General features: G+C 60.0%; 2 protein-coding genes across 4 annotated transcripts; one reads left to right on the top strand and one right to left on the bottom strand.

Annotated features, from left to right (window-relative positions):
- Positions 1-1,994: 1,994 nt before the first annotated feature.
- LOC125337520 (probable beta-D-xylosidase 2) lies at positions 1,995-5,974 on the bottom strand. Of its 2 annotated transcripts, none has more exons than XM_048327360.1 (14): positions 5,663-5,974; positions 5,434-5,594; positions 5,287-5,329; positions 4,867-5,037; positions 4,695-4,786; positions 4,446-4,603; positions 4,258-4,361; positions 3,941-4,165; positions 3,747-3,832; positions 3,422-3,558; positions 3,173-3,262; positions 2,851-3,059; positions 2,511-2,717; positions 1,995-2,393 (listed from the first exon to the last, which is right to left on the bottom strand). In XM_048327360.1, the coding sequence occupies exons 1-14, from the start codon at positions 5,879-5,881 to the stop codon at positions 2,106-2,108; spliced, it is 2,190 nt and encodes a 729-aa protein (XP_048183317.1). In that variant the 5' UTR covers positions 5,882-5,974; the 3' UTR covers positions 1,995-2,105. The 2 variants fall into 2 exon arrangements, with proteins under 2 accessions (XP_048183317.1, XP_048183316.1); XM_048327359.1 differs by having other exon boundaries at positions 5,170-5,329; positions 5,663-5,972.
- Positions 5,975-8,269: 2,295 nt separating this feature from the next.
- On the top strand, positions 8,270-13,832 carry TRAPPC3 (trafficking protein particle complex subunit 3). Of its 2 annotated transcripts, XM_048327286.1 has the most exons (6): positions 8,274-8,379; positions 9,900-9,947; positions 10,905-11,002; positions 11,224-11,323; positions 11,580-11,762; positions 12,229-13,832. In XM_048327286.1, exons 1-6 carry the CDS (start codon positions 8,338-8,340, stop codon positions 12,346-12,348), a joined length of 591 nt encoding a protein of 196 aa, XP_048183243.1. In that variant the 5' UTR covers positions 8,274-8,337; the 3' UTR covers positions 12,349-13,832. The 2 variants fall into 2 exon arrangements, with proteins under 2 accessions (XP_048183244.1, XP_048183243.1); XM_048327287.1 differs by lacking the exon at positions 9,900-9,947 and having other exon boundaries at positions 8,270-8,379.
- Positions 13,833-15,024: the final 1,192 nt, after the last annotated feature.

Consider the following 15,024-nt stretch of genomic DNA (forward strand, 5'->3'; position numbering starts at 1 on the left):
AGTGAGCTCACAAAGCTGGGATATGCCCTGGGACAGGGAAGGGGAACAGCCCCACTCACACTGTTGCATGGCTGAGCCTCCAAGGGGCTCCGGTGGCCCTACCACCCCATATTTCCATGGCACACAAGGGATCCGGCAGAGCAGGACTGGAGCCACTCCATGACATGCTCCAAGGGTGTCTGTGGGTGGCTTCCAAAGCCTCTTTGCCTGTGGGTCCCACAGCATCACCCAGAGCAGATGAGCATCTCAGGGCTCTGGGACAGCCTGGCACTGGGTCCAGCCATGTCCATGGTCCTTCTCCCCACTGTGGGGTCAGTCTGGAGCAGGGGGCATGGTGAGGAAGGGGCAACCATGGGTGTACAGGGCCTGTGGCTGTGCTCCAATAGTGCAACATGAGAGGGCTTGTGAGCACCACACCAGCTCAAGTCGATGGGCTTATACAAGCAGGGATTGATCAATTGCTCTGCTGCAGGCAGAGCCCTGCTGTGTTGGGGTTCCTGGGTCCAGCCCCCCCATTCCCGTGGTGCTGGGAACAGCTGCCCTCCCTGAGCTGATGGAAAATCCGATGAGCTCATGATGAGCACGGCACCCAGCCCTAGCTGCTGCATGCCCCAGCACTCCCTGTGCTCCTCAGCCCTGCAGCGTGGGATTCCTCAGGCCAGCCTGGGCAGGGGGCTGCACCCCGAGGCCCAACACCTGGCCCTGACACTGATTGTAGGGACCCGAAGGGATCAGCACCTCAAAGTCAAAGGACAACTACAGCCACAGCTCAGCCCTGCCAGCATGAGCTGACGCTGTGGGACTCTGGGAGCAAACAGGGATAAGGAGGGCAAACAAACCCTGCCTGCACCTCTGAGCAAAGTTCCATGTGGGACACCCCATCCCACCCATTTCCACCTGCTCCCCATCCCTCTGCTCCCACCTCTCCTCAGCCCCAGGACTTTGCACTGGCCCCAGGCTGCTCCCACCCTGCTGCTCTGTGACATGGTGCCCACAAGGGCTGATCTGAATCCTGGTCCCCAAAACACTCCAGCTGATTCCCACTAGCCATGGGGCAGTGACCCAACAGGATCCTGGGGACGAGTGTCAGTGCCTGTGTCCTGTCCTGGGGCAGATGGATGCAATAGAAACCCATCACCAGCAGCATTTCAGGGCTACAACCAGACCCCCAGCATTTTGCCATGGGGCTACGCCACTGTCCATGGCAAATCCCGGCTGCTGCAGGACAATCCCCTCTGGGTATCAGTGACAAATGGGCCAGCAATGGGCTGAGCCACAGCAGGCTGTGCCCTGCCCTGCCACAGCTCGTGCCTGCTCTGTAATTATCCCAAGCCGCATCTGTAATTAGTGTCCTGATGTCATGGGGTCAGGCCTGGGCAGCCCCAGGCGCTCCCTGCCACCCCCACCTTGGCCTCCGGCCTCGGGGCTGGAGGAGATCACAGTCTTCCAACACCATCCGGAGGAGTTCCTGCCTGGCTCCGGCTCCCCGCCAGCATTGCTGCCAGAATCACATCCCAGCGCTGTTCCACAGCCCCCGAGCTGCTGCAGGGTTGGACCTGTCCCTCAGACCAGCGCAGGGCTTGGTCGCTCCAACAGCTGCATCTCTGCCCCCTTCCCTGCAGCATCCTGCCCGTTCCCTGGATGCTGCCTGGGAAGTAGATCCTACCTCGGAAGAACGGTCAGGCCCTGCCCTCCCGAGCCTCCCAGGGCTGCCAGTCACCCGCAGCCCAGGGAATGCGCTGGAGCAGCCCGGCAGCTATAAATAGAGCGGGAGGCGCAGGCACGTGTGGCCGCAGCACACGCGGGTCCGGGCGGCCGCTGCCCCGTGGCCGGTGTGGGGCACGGACAGGGTGTGGGGCTGCAGCAGCACCTCGGGGTGCGACAGCGACGGGAGAAGGGTGAAAGCACTGGGTAGGGCAAGAGCAGTGCGGTCCTGCTCCGGGGAGATCCCAGAGCCGTGCCGGGAGGATGGAGGGGAGGCACCACACAGCTGCCACGGAGCACCAGCACTTTATTGCAGGGCAGAGAACCACCACGCTGCCCGCGGCACACAGGGTACCTCGCGTCCCTTCTCTCTGCCAGCACCCCGTGGCCACCGGCCGCCGCTAACACCCACGGAGGGGCCGGGCCGTGCCGGTGACACTGAACCGCGCGCTCAGCACCTCCGAGGGCGCCCGCGTCTTCTGGCCCGGCTGCTGCCCACCAGCAAAGAGGGTGAAGGTGCCGGGCTCCAGGCACCAGTCCTGCGCCCAGATCGCGCGCTGCTCGGCCAGCACCTGGAAGGACAGCTTGGTCTCCCGGCCGGCCAGCACGGCCACACGGCGGAAAGCCACCAGCTGCCAGCGGGGCACCGGCATAGATGACTGCTCCCAGCGCAGGTACAGCTGCACCACCTGCACAGAGGGATGGCAGTCAGCACAATGGGACCTCACAGCAGCCCCCTTGCAGGGAGAAGCTTGGGCACGTCTGTACCCCGCACAGCCGGCTCAGTGCAGAGCAGCTGTGCCCACCTCCTCGCTGTCCCGCAGCCCCGTGTTCACCAGCACCACAGACACAGAGAGGTTGGCACAGACGGGCAGCACTGGGGGGCTCAGCACCAGGTCCCGATAGCGGAAGGTGGTGTAGGACAGCCCATACCCAAAAGGGTAGAGCGGAGCCTCCTGCCCATAGTACCGGTATGTCCGTCCCTCCATGGTGTAGTTCTCCATTGGCGGCACCTGTGGGACAAGGGGCCAGTGGAACAGGGCAGGGCTGGGCAGGCACAAGCAAGCACCAGCCCTGCATCCCACAGCTGCTCCAGCCACCGAGGCAGGGAAAGGCTATGAGTGCCACCAGCAGCCCTGCCCTTACCTGGTGCATGCCTGCAGGCCAAGTGGCCGGCAGCCGGCCAGCCGGGCTGGCCCCTGCCTCGCCCAGCAGGACCCTGGCTATGGCCAAGCCAGTGGCCTGGGCAGGGAAGAAGCAGGCCAGGATGGCTCCCACGCTGTCATGTGCCTGTGCCCAGCTCACATCCAGGGGCCCCGCATTGAACAGCAGCAGAATGATGGGGCGCCCAGCGGCTGCAGGGAGGTGGCCGTCACCGAGAGCCCTGTACTGGCACTGCTGGGATGGCCCTGGGGTGTCCCACGGATGGGAAACACCTGGGCAGGTTGAGGTCCCACAGAGGCCCTACCCGCCTGAACAGCATCCTGCAGTAGCTCCAGCTGGTGCCCCGGCAGAGACAGGTCACTCCGGTCTTTTGCCTCTGTCTCCACATCTACCCCTAGGTGGGGACAGCCAAGGACAGCCTCTTACACCCCTCTGGGCAGACAGGGCAGAGGGGCACTGACCGCCTCAGAGGGGCTCATGGGCACCCCCCCTCTCCCAGAGCACTCCCCTGCCCCTGGCAGTGCCCACCCAGTGCCCTCCCGCTCCCACCTACCTGTCCCCAGGCAGATCAGCACCACGTCAGCCGCCCCCACCACCCTCACCAGCTCTGCCCGTGAGTACTGCTGGCACCGTGGCTCGCTGCAGCCCGCCGTGAAGCTGACATTGGCCCCCAGCATCTCCAGCCCCCTCCTGCACCAGGGAAGAGCAGAGGACACAGGGGCAGCTGTGCCCCAGGGTAGGGGCACAATGGGGACACGCCCCTTGCCCTGGCCACCAGCCAAGGGCCAAGCAGCTCCAGCAGCAGCCCTGGACAGTGCCCAGAAGAGAGGGACAGTGAGCAGGAGAGGGGGACATGAGGTGGCACCACGCTATCTCACCGGGGAGTGTAGATGTACTGAGGCTCTGGCACTGGTGCATAGTCCCCAAACAGTACCCGGGGATTGTCAGCAAAGGGACCCACAACCTGCAGAGGGCAGAGGGGTGAGGGTGGGCACCAGCAGCCCTGTGACACCTGTGTGCCACGGGTGTGGAGCCAGCACGTCCCCCTGCCCACCCCCTTGCAGGGGCTCACCGCAAGGCGCTGGCCAGACAGGTCCTGGGCCCGCAGGGGCAGCGTTCCCCGCACATTCTTCAGCAGCACAAAGCTCTTGACAGCAGCTTCCAGCGAGAGGTTGCGGTGCTCAGGGCTCTGCACCACACTCAGGTCCAGGGAGCTGTAGGGGTTCATGGCTGGGGGGTCAAACTCGCCCAGCCGCATCCGTGTGTAGAAGAGGGGCCGGACCCGGTCACGCAGCATCTGTGGGGACCCCAACCCAATGCCCCAGTTGTGCTCGGTAGGAACAGCCCAGGCTGTCTGCCCACGCCCCTGGTCCCACTCCCCTCACTCACCTGGAGTGTGATGTTGCCCATGGCCAGAGCCTGAGGGATGCGCATGAAGACGTTGTTCCTCATGCCATAGGAGAGCTCCAGGTTGCAGCCAGCATTCACTGAGGCTGCCGTGCCAGGGAGAAGAGAGAACTCCCATCACGGCTGCACAATGCCTGGGGACTGACCCCATGCCCAGCCCGCGAGCTCACCAACTGCTGTCTCCAGGAAGGTGCGCGTGTAGTGGTGCCCCAGCATGATGAGCTCCACAGCCCCCTCGTCGCTCACCACGTACCCATCAAACCCCCACTCGCCACGCAGGATGTCCGTCAGCAGCTTCTTGTTGGCACAGGCAGGAACGCCGTTGATCCTGTTGGAGAGGGGATGGGGCAGCCGGGAGAGCGGGGCACTGGCCATGCCAAGGGCAGCCCAGCCCACGTGGCCCCTGCCACGCTCCACACCTGTTGTAGCTGCACATGAAGCTGTAGGAGCCAGCACGCACACACGCCTGGAACTGGGGCAGGAAGGTCATGCGCCAGTCCCGCTCCAGCACCTGCAAGCGCCACGGCAGAGCAGGGTCAGCACCTGGAGAGTCCTCTGCCCTCCTAACACCCCTGGCCCTGCTGCGCTCACCTTGGCGTCGAAGCTGAGCCTGGAGACGGGGATGTTCTCAGGGCCTCCGTGCACACTGAAGTGTTTGCAGCCAGCGCTGGCCTTGACATAACGGGGGTGCTGCCCCTGCAGCCCCTGCACGAAGCTGCGGGCCAGCTCCCCACTCAGGAACGGGTCTTCCCCATAGGTCTCCTGTCCGAGGCACAGGCGGGTCACCGCTGGGAGCCCCGTCCCCACACCCCCACAGCCTGGCAAGCCATGGCCACGTCCAGCTGGTCAGCCACGGTCCAATCCCAGCCAGGGGACACCCTCCCAGGCTGGCACCTGGTTCCTCCCCCACAGTGGGTGCCTCATGATGTTCAGGACAGGGCTGAAGCAGCTGAGCCCGGTGTGGTCACTGTAGCGGCCAGCAGCAGCAAAGCTGTTGTGCTTGGCTCTCACCTCGGTGGCCGTGGCGTTAGCCACACGGTAGATGAGCTCGGGGCTGTGGGGACAGTACAGGGGTGTCAGGGTGGCGTAGGCAAGGGGGGACCTGTCTCACAAGGCCACATGCCACACCCCAGGGTGCCCGGTGCCCGCTGCCGGTACCTGAAGGCGGCGGCGAGCCCCAACGCTTGCGGGAAGGCCGTGGCCCATCCGGGTGCCTCGGCGTCGCCCCGCAGGCACTCCGTGTTCCAGTTGTAGGGCGAGATGCCCAAGCGCGGGATGGGGGGCGCGGGGCCGTTCCCCATCGCTCCGCCCCTCGCCACCTGCGGGGCAGCGGCGTTGAGCGGGGAATCCCGCGGGGGTCCGGGGGGGGGTCCCGCCGCCCCCTCACCTGCAGCACCAGCTCGGCGGGGCTCAGCCGGCCCAGCAGGTCGTCGAGGCGGCGGTGCCAGGGCAGCGAGGGGTCCCAGAAAGGGAAGGGAGGCGGCTGAGCCCGGACCGCCCCCGCGCCCAGCGCCGCGCTCAGCACCAGGACCCGCAGCCCCAGCGCCGCTCCCGGGCGAGCCCCGCGCCGCACGGCACGGCTCGGCCCCCGCGATCCGCACGGCATGGCCCGGCCCGGTTCCCGGGATCTGCACAGCACGGCTCGGCCCGGTCCCCGCGCCCCGAGGCCCCGGCGATGGGCGCGGAGGGGCGGAGCGCGCTGCAGCCGGTCCTGCGCCCACCGGACGGGGCGGAGCGCGGCGGGATGGGACGGGACGAGTCGGGGGCACGGGGCTCTGCCAGGTCCCCGCCGCCCCCCGGGCCGATTTGCGAGATGCGCCCGGTGCATCGGGGTCTGTATATGTATCCCCGAGCTCCGCGCAGCCGGGCCCCGCCGCGGTGACAGGTCGCGGCGTTCGGTTCCACCCGTCTTCCGGAGCATCTCCCGTCTGCGGGCGGGAACCGGCAGAGCCGCCCGGCGCCGTCAGACCGGTTCTCGGTGCCCTCGGCTGCAGCGGGGCCGGCTCGGCCCCTGCCCGGGGCCGGGGAGCAGTAACGGCTCCACCTGGGAAGGATCTCCATGTGCTCACCGGGCGTTTTGGCCAGACACGGAATGAGATGCCAGCGCGGGCCTATGTGCCCCTCATGCCCTCCAGCTCAGCATGGGGGGACACTGCCAGGGACCTCTGCAGTGACCGGGGACATGGTGCCTTCTTAGTTGAATGTTAGGAAAACGTTCTTCCCCCAGAGGTTGCTGGGCACTGCCCAGGCTCCCCAGGGAATGGGCGCGGCCCGGAGGCTGCCAGAGCTCCAGGAGCGTTTGGACGACGCTCTCAGGCACATGGTGGGATTGTTGGGGTGTCTGGGCAGGGCCAAGGGCTGAACTCCATAGTCCTTGTGGGTCCCTTCCAACTCAGGGTGTTCTAGGATTCAATGATCTCCAGTAGCCACCAGCACAGTGGAGCCATTGTGGCAGAGAGCACAAGGTGGCATTTGGGATTGGGAGCAGGAGGGGACCTGGCACTGCCGGGCTGGAGACAGGGAGCACAGACATCTCATCAGCTTACTGGCACAATGGAGGTGACGCTGGCAGCTCCCCAGCCCGGGACAACCACACCACACTCCAGTGCCAGGCCCGGTACCTCGCAGCCGGCAGTGTCCCAGGGATGCAGCCATGTAAGGCAATGCCAGCGGGTCACTGCAGCCGGTCCCCACGCTCCTGCTCGGCGGTGACAGCGAGCCAGCTCCCAGCTGCTGAATTCCTGAGCAGCCCGCAGGAGTGGGGGGAGACCCCCTGTGCCCAGAGCATGTCCTGCCCCCGGCACACCACCCAGCTGGGTCAGGGCTCAGCACTCGCTCAGTGACAGGTCTGGGACAGAGACATAATGGAATAAATAAGTTACAGGAGATTAAATAAATAAGTAACAACAGCAGGCACAGTCTGTCTGGGAGCAGAACCTGGTGCTCTAGGGGCAATGCTGGCTTGAGGAGGGTTAGGGGAAGCTGGGTTGTTCCAGGGAATATTCCCTGCAGTTCCTGGAGCCCCAGGCCAGGCTGGTTTCTGTGACACCCTGTCCTTTGCTCTGTTCTTGGGGGCTATTTGCAGTTCTCACAGGCTGGAAACCTGCTCCTGTTCTGAGCCGCAGCCTGAGGCTCGGAGCCTGCCCAATCCTGCCAGCACAGGCCTCACTTCATCCACCCAGGGACACCAGTCACCCTTTCCCCAGGAATCAGCCTCTGCTGAGCCCCTGGAGCTGGGCAAGGGAGGCACAGAAACAGGCTCCGCAGGGCCTGGCCCTGGCAGAGCTCAAGGAGCGTTTGGACAATGCTCCCAGGCATATGGTGGGATTGTTGGGGTGTCCCATGCAGGGCCAGGAGTTGGACTCGATGATCCTTGTGGGTCCCTTCCAGCTCGGGATATTCCATGATTCTATTCCGATTCCAAGGTGGCAGTGTGGGACCAAGGTGGGAGCAGGAGCCCAGCCCAGGTGCACCGGGAAAAGTCCCTTTCCCATGGCGAGACCCTTGCTCTGCCGACGGCCCGTGAGGAGTTACTGACCCAGCAACGTCAGCCGGGGCTGGGGGGCCGCGGGGAGGCCTGCAGGAAGCCGGCAGCACCAGGCCGCCAGCGCCGGGACCGACCGCAGGGAGCAGCACCAGGGCCACCATCCCGTCACCGGCCGAGCAGGGGCCGCACGCTCCCGGCGGACACCTCGGGACGTGAGGCCGGGGGAGCGGGAGCGGCGGTCCCGGGAGCGGCCGGGCCCAACGGGGCCTCGACAGCGGCGGCACCACGCTGGCGGCGGGCAGTAGCGCCCCCTGGCGGCGACCGCTGCCGTCACCTGACCTCCCCTACGTGCCGGGATTGGTCGGTGTCCTCCAGTCACGTGACTCGGGGCAGATTGAACCCAGCGTGCGCGCGGTGCGCTCTGGGACTTGTAGTCCAGTGGTGCGGGCGGGGCGCGGAGGGCGGCGCGGCGGGGACTGCGTGTCCCGTGGTGCCCTGCGGTGGCCCGGGGGTCCCTTGGTGCCCCGCGGCGGACGGAGCGGCTGGGCCGGGCCGGGCCGGGCCGGGCGGACACGATGTCGCGGCAGGGCGGGCGCGGCACCGAGAGCAAGAAAATGGTAACGGAGGGGCCGGCGCGGCGAGCGCAGGGCGCGGGGCACCCGGGGGACCGGCCCGGGGCGGGGGTGATCGGGCCCGGCCCGGAGCGCTCGGTGCGGTGGGACCGGGCAGCCATCAGCGGCACCGGGCGCTCTCGTTTGTGGGAAGTTCACACCCAAAATGCTTCCCTGGCGTGTCTCGCTTCCCCTCTCCAACTCATTCCGCGTTATCAGCCCAGCTGAGTCAGGAACTGAGAGATGAAGCCCAAAGCTCCGGAGCTGAGCTCGGATTCTGGGTCAAACCAGGTCGAATTCATTAATTTTTAATGCAAAAGGAGTAATAAAAAATAAAACCTGGGGTTTTTTCTCCCTCTTTGGCCGTGAGGAGGTGCTGGGTCAGGCTTAGCTGCCCCCTCCTGCCTCTCCACACCCAGGGAATTCTTTTCTAGGGATTCAGCTCCTTAAATGCAATGATTGCTTAAAAAATGGTGTTAATTCACTGGAGTTCCGACACTTCCGTAGCCATAGAACAGATGCATCGTGTGGAGACTGTACACTGCTCTGCAGTGTCAAATAATAAAAATACTGGAGAAGTTTTGGGCACTTTAATTGCATCAGATGGGCTGAAAATGAAAAAAATTTGTCCAAATCTGAATGTAGGAGTTTGCCTTATTGTAACAGCTTAAGTTGCCTTTAATAACAACGTCTCAGCAATAACTGAGATCACCTCTGGGTGTGTTGGGGCTGATGGTGGCAGGTGACACTTCCATGGCCTCACACCATGACAGCACCTCAGGCTGGGGACAGCTGGATTCCCTCCATCCATCCCCATCCCCTCTTCACCTCTGTCTTTACTAGAAGACTGAAACTCTTAAAACCAACACAACCTCTTCTGCATGTCTGTTAAATTCTCTGCCAAGTCTCTGACTCCAGCTGAGCCAAAGGAACTTCCACCTTGTCCTTCCAGTGATGCGAATTGCCCAACCTTTAGTTTTCTGAGAGGAGAGCAAGTTTTTAAATAAAACCCCTGAATAATGTGTTCAGTTCTTTAGATCCAAAGTGGGGCAACAGCTCCAAGCAGCCTGACTGGTTGTTTTCATACCTGAAGCCTTTTGGTTGCTGTTGTCCTTGTGAATGGCAATCCCAGAATCACAGAGTGGTACGGATTGAAAGGGGCCTTAAAGCTCATCCCATCCCACCCCTGCCATGGGCAGGGACACCTCCCACTGTCCCAGGCTGCTCCCAGCCCCACTGTCCAGCCTGGCCTTGGACACTGCCAGGGATCCAGGGGCAGCCCCAGCTGCTCTGGGCACCCTGTGCCAGGGCCTGCCCACCCTCACAGGGAAGAATTTTTTCCTAATCCAGGAACAAGACAAGGTGGAATTCCCTGTGTCCTCTACAAACCCAATTTCTGTTTGTTTGGGGGTGTTTCCTCTGTGTGTTTGTTGTGGCTTTGTGTGAACTTGTGGTGATCTGTGTTGTCACTTAACTCTGATCTTGTCTCTTTTCCCTCTCTGCCTGCTGCTGCTTTCATTCTCTAGTATTGGTATTTGCCATTCATTTCACCTTCTGCCTCTCTGCAGCTCATGGTAGGTGACAGATCCCAGGTCAGCCCCTGTGATCCCTCTGCATGCCAAAACTGACAGCAGAAAGCAGTGCTGGGGGTTTGTTTGTTCCCCAAAATACTTCCTTTTGCAGAGTTTTGTTCTGCAGCCTGTAATGACCTCATTAATCACTGGTCTGACTTAAGGCTCCCCAAAAATGCTCTTTGACATCATTTAAGGGTGAGGATCGAAGGTGGTGGCTGGGAGAGGAGAACTTTTCCCTTTTTTCACAAATTTTCTGCAAATCTGACAATCGTACAAAGAAAACATGAGTGACTTTGGTTGTGGCCAGTCCCAGTGGACGTGCACAGAACCTGTGTGCTGAGCTGGCCTGGGTTTGGCCTCCCTGAGCCTATTCTGGGTCTGAGGAGCTGATTTCAATCTGTGAAGCAAATTCTGTGCCTGGACAACTTTCTAGGGACCAGACGAGTCCTTTTTCTTGGTACAGAATTTCATAAATCCCTGACTGGAGGAGCATTTTGGGCCTGTTGGAAGGACCAGAGCTGGAACCTAACAGGCACTGCCCGTTTGTAGCATGTTCACAAAACAGAGGGAAGAGTTTGAGTAAGATCTCAGCTCTAGGCCAGTAGTTGAGGTAAATTCAGGGCCCTGGCATGGCACCTCCAGCTATCCAGGAGGTGTTGGTCTCTTTCCCAAAATCCCAGAATGGTTTGGGTTGGAAGGGATCTTAAAACTCATCCAGTTCCACCCTTGCTAAGGGCAGGGACAACCTTCCAGTAGACCAGGTTCCTCCAAGCCCTGTTCCAAGGAGAATGAAGTTGTTGCCAGAATTGGAGCTGGGATCTCTCCTTATTAAGCACCAGATTCCTTTGAGACAGCAGGTCCCTGTTCCCCTCTGCGTGCCGAGGGTGGCGGCGCTGGACACGGAGGCAGCGGAGCTGGGGCGCGTTCTGTTGTGTGAATCTCTTTCCCTGTGCGCAGAACTCGGAGCTGTTCACGCTCACCTACGGCGCCCTGGTCACCCAGCTCTGCAAGGACTACGAGAACGACGACGACGTCAACAAGCAGCTGGACAAAATGTGAGTGGATGCACAAATGGGAGGGGATGTGCTGTGCTGGAGCCGTGTGGGATCACGGCAGGGATCACAGCCACATCCATACGTGCTGCTCCGGGAGCAAAGTCCTGGCAGGCTGAAGTTATTTAACGTTGACGTTTCTCAGATTAGGCTTTGCTTCTCTGCTGTCTTATTTTATAAATATTTGTTGTCTTTCTAAAGCTGCTGCTCTGGTCCCTTTACAGGGGTTACAACATCGGTGTCCGGCTCATCGAGGACTTCCTGGCCCGTTCCAATGTTGGGAGATGCCACGATTTCCGTGAAACTGCGGATGTTATTGCAAAGGTAAGTGTCCAAGCACAGCTTTGTCAGGTTTTTTCGGGGTTTTGCATGTGAGGATGGAATATTTGCTATTCACAGGACTGTTCTGAGAGTCTGATGGAGATTTTGGGGAGTTAAAAAAAAGCTTTAGCCGAAGTACTGCTTGCTGGTGGGAACTGGAAGAAAGGAGAGGTGTTTGCAAACTCCTTGAGTAATTTTACAAAGACCAAAGATGTGCTGCTGCCTCACCTGTTCTTGTTCTTCCTGTTTGACACAACAGATTGCATTTAAGATGTACCTGGGCATCACTCCGAGCATCACCAACTGGAGTCCTGGGGGCGACGAGTTCTCCCTGATTTTGGAAAACAACCCCTTGGTGGACTTTGTGGAGCTCCCTGACAACCACTCAACCCTCATCTACTCCAACCTGCTCTGTGGGGTGCTGCGAGGTGCCCTGGAAATGGTGAGCCACCTCTCTCTTCCCTTGGGATGGGTGTATGGATAGCCAGGTGTCAGCAGATACTTCAGTTCTGGTCCATGTTCGTGACTTCTGGGTTTGCTTTGGACTTGAGATGCATTCCCAGGAGAAGGGCTGGGCTGCAGGAGCACTTGGCTGCAGTCATGTGTGGCAGCTGAGGCCCAGAGGTGGTGCCTGAACCTCTTCAGTTCATGACCCAAGTTCAAGCACTTGTATCTCCCTGAGTTTGTATGAAGCTTCAAAATCCTCACTCTGCAGCTGCTGTGAGCCCAAGCTGGGAATTGGCCAGGACAAGAGAACAGCTGTGTCTCAAATTTAGGACTATGTAGAATCCTGTATGTCATATCATGCCCTCAGAGCCCTTAAGCTGGTGCTCCAGGATCGTCCAGTCCCTGGAGAAGCTGCTGTGAGGAGGGAGTTAGCAGCTCCTCTCTCCTCTTCCCTCACTTAGGTGCAGATGGCTGTCGACGTGAAGTTTGTCCAGGATACCCTGAAGGGCGACAGCGTCACAGAAATACGGATGAAGTTCATCAGGAGGATTGAAGACAACCTTCCAGCTGGGGAGGAGTGAACCACGGCCCCATCTCCCTGGGGACTGGAGGGACCAGCTGGGTTTGGCCATTAGTTTTCCTCACAGATCCATAGGGATCTCCTGCCCCTGCACACTCAGACTGACTCACTGACTGTTTCAGGTGTTATTTTCTTCTACTCTCACTTCCATCCTCTGTAGAAGACGATTGTCTGGTTGGTGTTTATTTCCCAGGTTCATTCTGAAGCTTTTTCATCAGGTGATGTCCTTTACTTTCCCTCCGGGGGCTTCCTACGCTCAGTTTCCAATTGTGACCTGAGTTGTGTGAGAACAGCTGCTCACACTCCAGGAGAGCTCCGGTCTCTTCACATCTGGATCGGTGTTGGATGGCCAGAATTGGAGACCAAGCTACAAGAGCCCACTAATTCCCTGCTAAACCCTGTCCTTCCTTAAACGAGGTGTTTAAAATCTGTTTGGAGATAAGTGTGTAGTGTTTCTGTAGAGCAAACTGGCTTCCTGCACTTGATTCTGAAGTCATTGGCAAATGCAGGCTTGATCCAAAGGGGTGACTGGGGAGAGCTGTTGGAGTGCTGGCACCAGGGTGGGGGCTGCTCTGCTCAGGGGGCCATGGCACCACAGAAATCTGAGAGTCCCATGCCTTTCCAGTGTCCCTCCCCCAGAAGCCTCACCACTCCCCTCTTGGGAGTCAAACTCCAGTGGAGCAGTAGGAACTATTTTACGTGGAGAAAGAGTGGATAGAATGGCATCAGTGCTCCACAGTGGGCACTGCCCAGGGCTGCATGGGGAGTCACGGGAGTGAGAACCAAACTCAGGCTGAGGCCTGGGAAGTGTTAAAGGCATTCCAGGCACTGTTCTGCTGTTGGGGGGTGTAAAGGCTGCGTGGTGTGACCAGTGCGGTGCCGGGGTTCATTCTCACTGGTGTTCAGGCTGCAGCAGAATTTCCCAGTTACTTGACCTGTGGCACTTGCTGCTCTGAAAAATAAATACATAAGCAATAGATAACAAAAAGCAAGAGATTGGAACATCAGCTTCCTCTGCCACCCAGAGCCAGAGAACGCAGTCAGGCATCAGGTTCCCAAATCACTTTACATAGCATGAAGGCACAGCCCCATGAGGTCTTTGGGAGCTCCAGAATCTGTGTCGGTTGATGCCCGAATGTGAGGTGAGAGGGAGCAACCCGCTACTTGTGCTGCTCTTTTTTGGCTTTTTTGGAGGCATATTGGGTCATTTGGCACTGGATGGTTCACGCTGTCCCTTTATTGGCCCCAGAGAGTCCCTTTGGATGCCCTGTGTGACATGTGCCCTATGAAGGGACAGTGGGTGGCTGCAAGAGCAGTCGGAGGCCTGGCGGTGGCCCGGCAGTGGCAGTGGGTGTTGAGGGCAGAGGTGCCACGTGGTCGCGTTGCAGAGCTCAAAACCATCCCTTATTTCTCATTGTTGACCATTCCAAGTCACTTTAAAGCTGCATTTTAGAAGCAATTGCATTAAAAGAGTCGCGGTGTCAATTCTTTGGTCTCCTCGTGCCTGTGTTCTGTTGGCAGGTGCTGCTGGGGAGCAGCAGCAGGGGCTCACCCGCTGCCTGAGGCTGGCAAGGTGATAGTCGTGACAGGGTGCCCAGGGCTGGCAGGGTGACGGCAGCACTGCACCAAGAATTCCTGGCTGCCAGCACGCCTGGAAGCTGCTGCCTGGACAAACCTGCCCAGTATTCCACACACGGAGGGACTGCGGTGGCACTGGGGGCAGACACTCAGTGTGGGTGGTTTGGGGTCTGTGAATGCTGCTGTGTACTCAGTGTCTGGGACTTGTTGCCACCAGCCCAAGTAGCTGCTGCAGAGGGAGGACTCCGTGGGCATTTACAGTGGCAAAAAATCACCTGGAGGGCCATCTGTGCCTCCTCTATCTGCCAGCTCGGTGCTGCTCCATGGCTGGTATCAGCTATGTAGTGCTGCTGCCAGGGGTGTGGAGACAAGGAACAGCAGAGGCTGCTCTCCAGGAGCAGGGGTTCCTGCTTCCCTTTCTTGTGTAAGTGCTCCCCAGGAGCCCTGCTCTGGTGGGATCTCTGCTCCGTGCTCGTGGGCATTCCCTGCTCCAGGGGTCACCCTGTGGTCATGCGCCATCCTGGGCATTGAGCGCCCGGGGCTTTGCCCTGACCTCTGCCAGCCCTGAGGACGGGGAAGTGGCAGCTTTTGCAATAAAGTGGCTTTTTTTGTCTGGCCAGGAGCAGGAGCCAGGCCTTACCAGCCAGGGCAGCCCCAAACAGCCCCAACACGCACCCAGCTCCTGAGGCTGTGTCCCAGAGGATGTGGGGGGAGTGAGATCCCATGACCTCACCCCTGCAGAGAGTGGATCCCAGACTCCTGCTCCCTTGGGAATTACAGTAATTTGCTGGGACGACAGGGTCAAAACCAGCCCAGACCTTCTGGAAGAACAAAAAGCAGAAATTGCATTAAGTAAATTAAAACTGTCTACTACTGAGCAGCTCACTGCAGACAAGGGAGAATATGCAAAAAGCTCTGTTTGAAACCTACTAAATATTACCATGTGCTGTTTATAGGAAACAAATGGAGAAAGGCATCTGCATCAATAAACCCCAACGTGGCTGGGCTTGGACTGAAGCCTTTCCACGGCTCTCGGTTATTGAATACCCGTTGCTTTCATGTGGTGCCAGCCCTGACCCCTGACACATACCGCGGAGGG

Source organism: Corvus hawaiiensis, chromosome 23 (assembly GCF_020740725.1).
Source record: "Corvus hawaiiensis isolate bCorHaw1 chromosome 23, bCorHaw1.pri.cur, whole genome shotgun sequence".
NCBI classification, from domain to species: domain Eukaryota; kingdom Metazoa; phylum Chordata; class Aves; order Passeriformes; family Corvidae; genus Corvus; species Corvus hawaiiensis.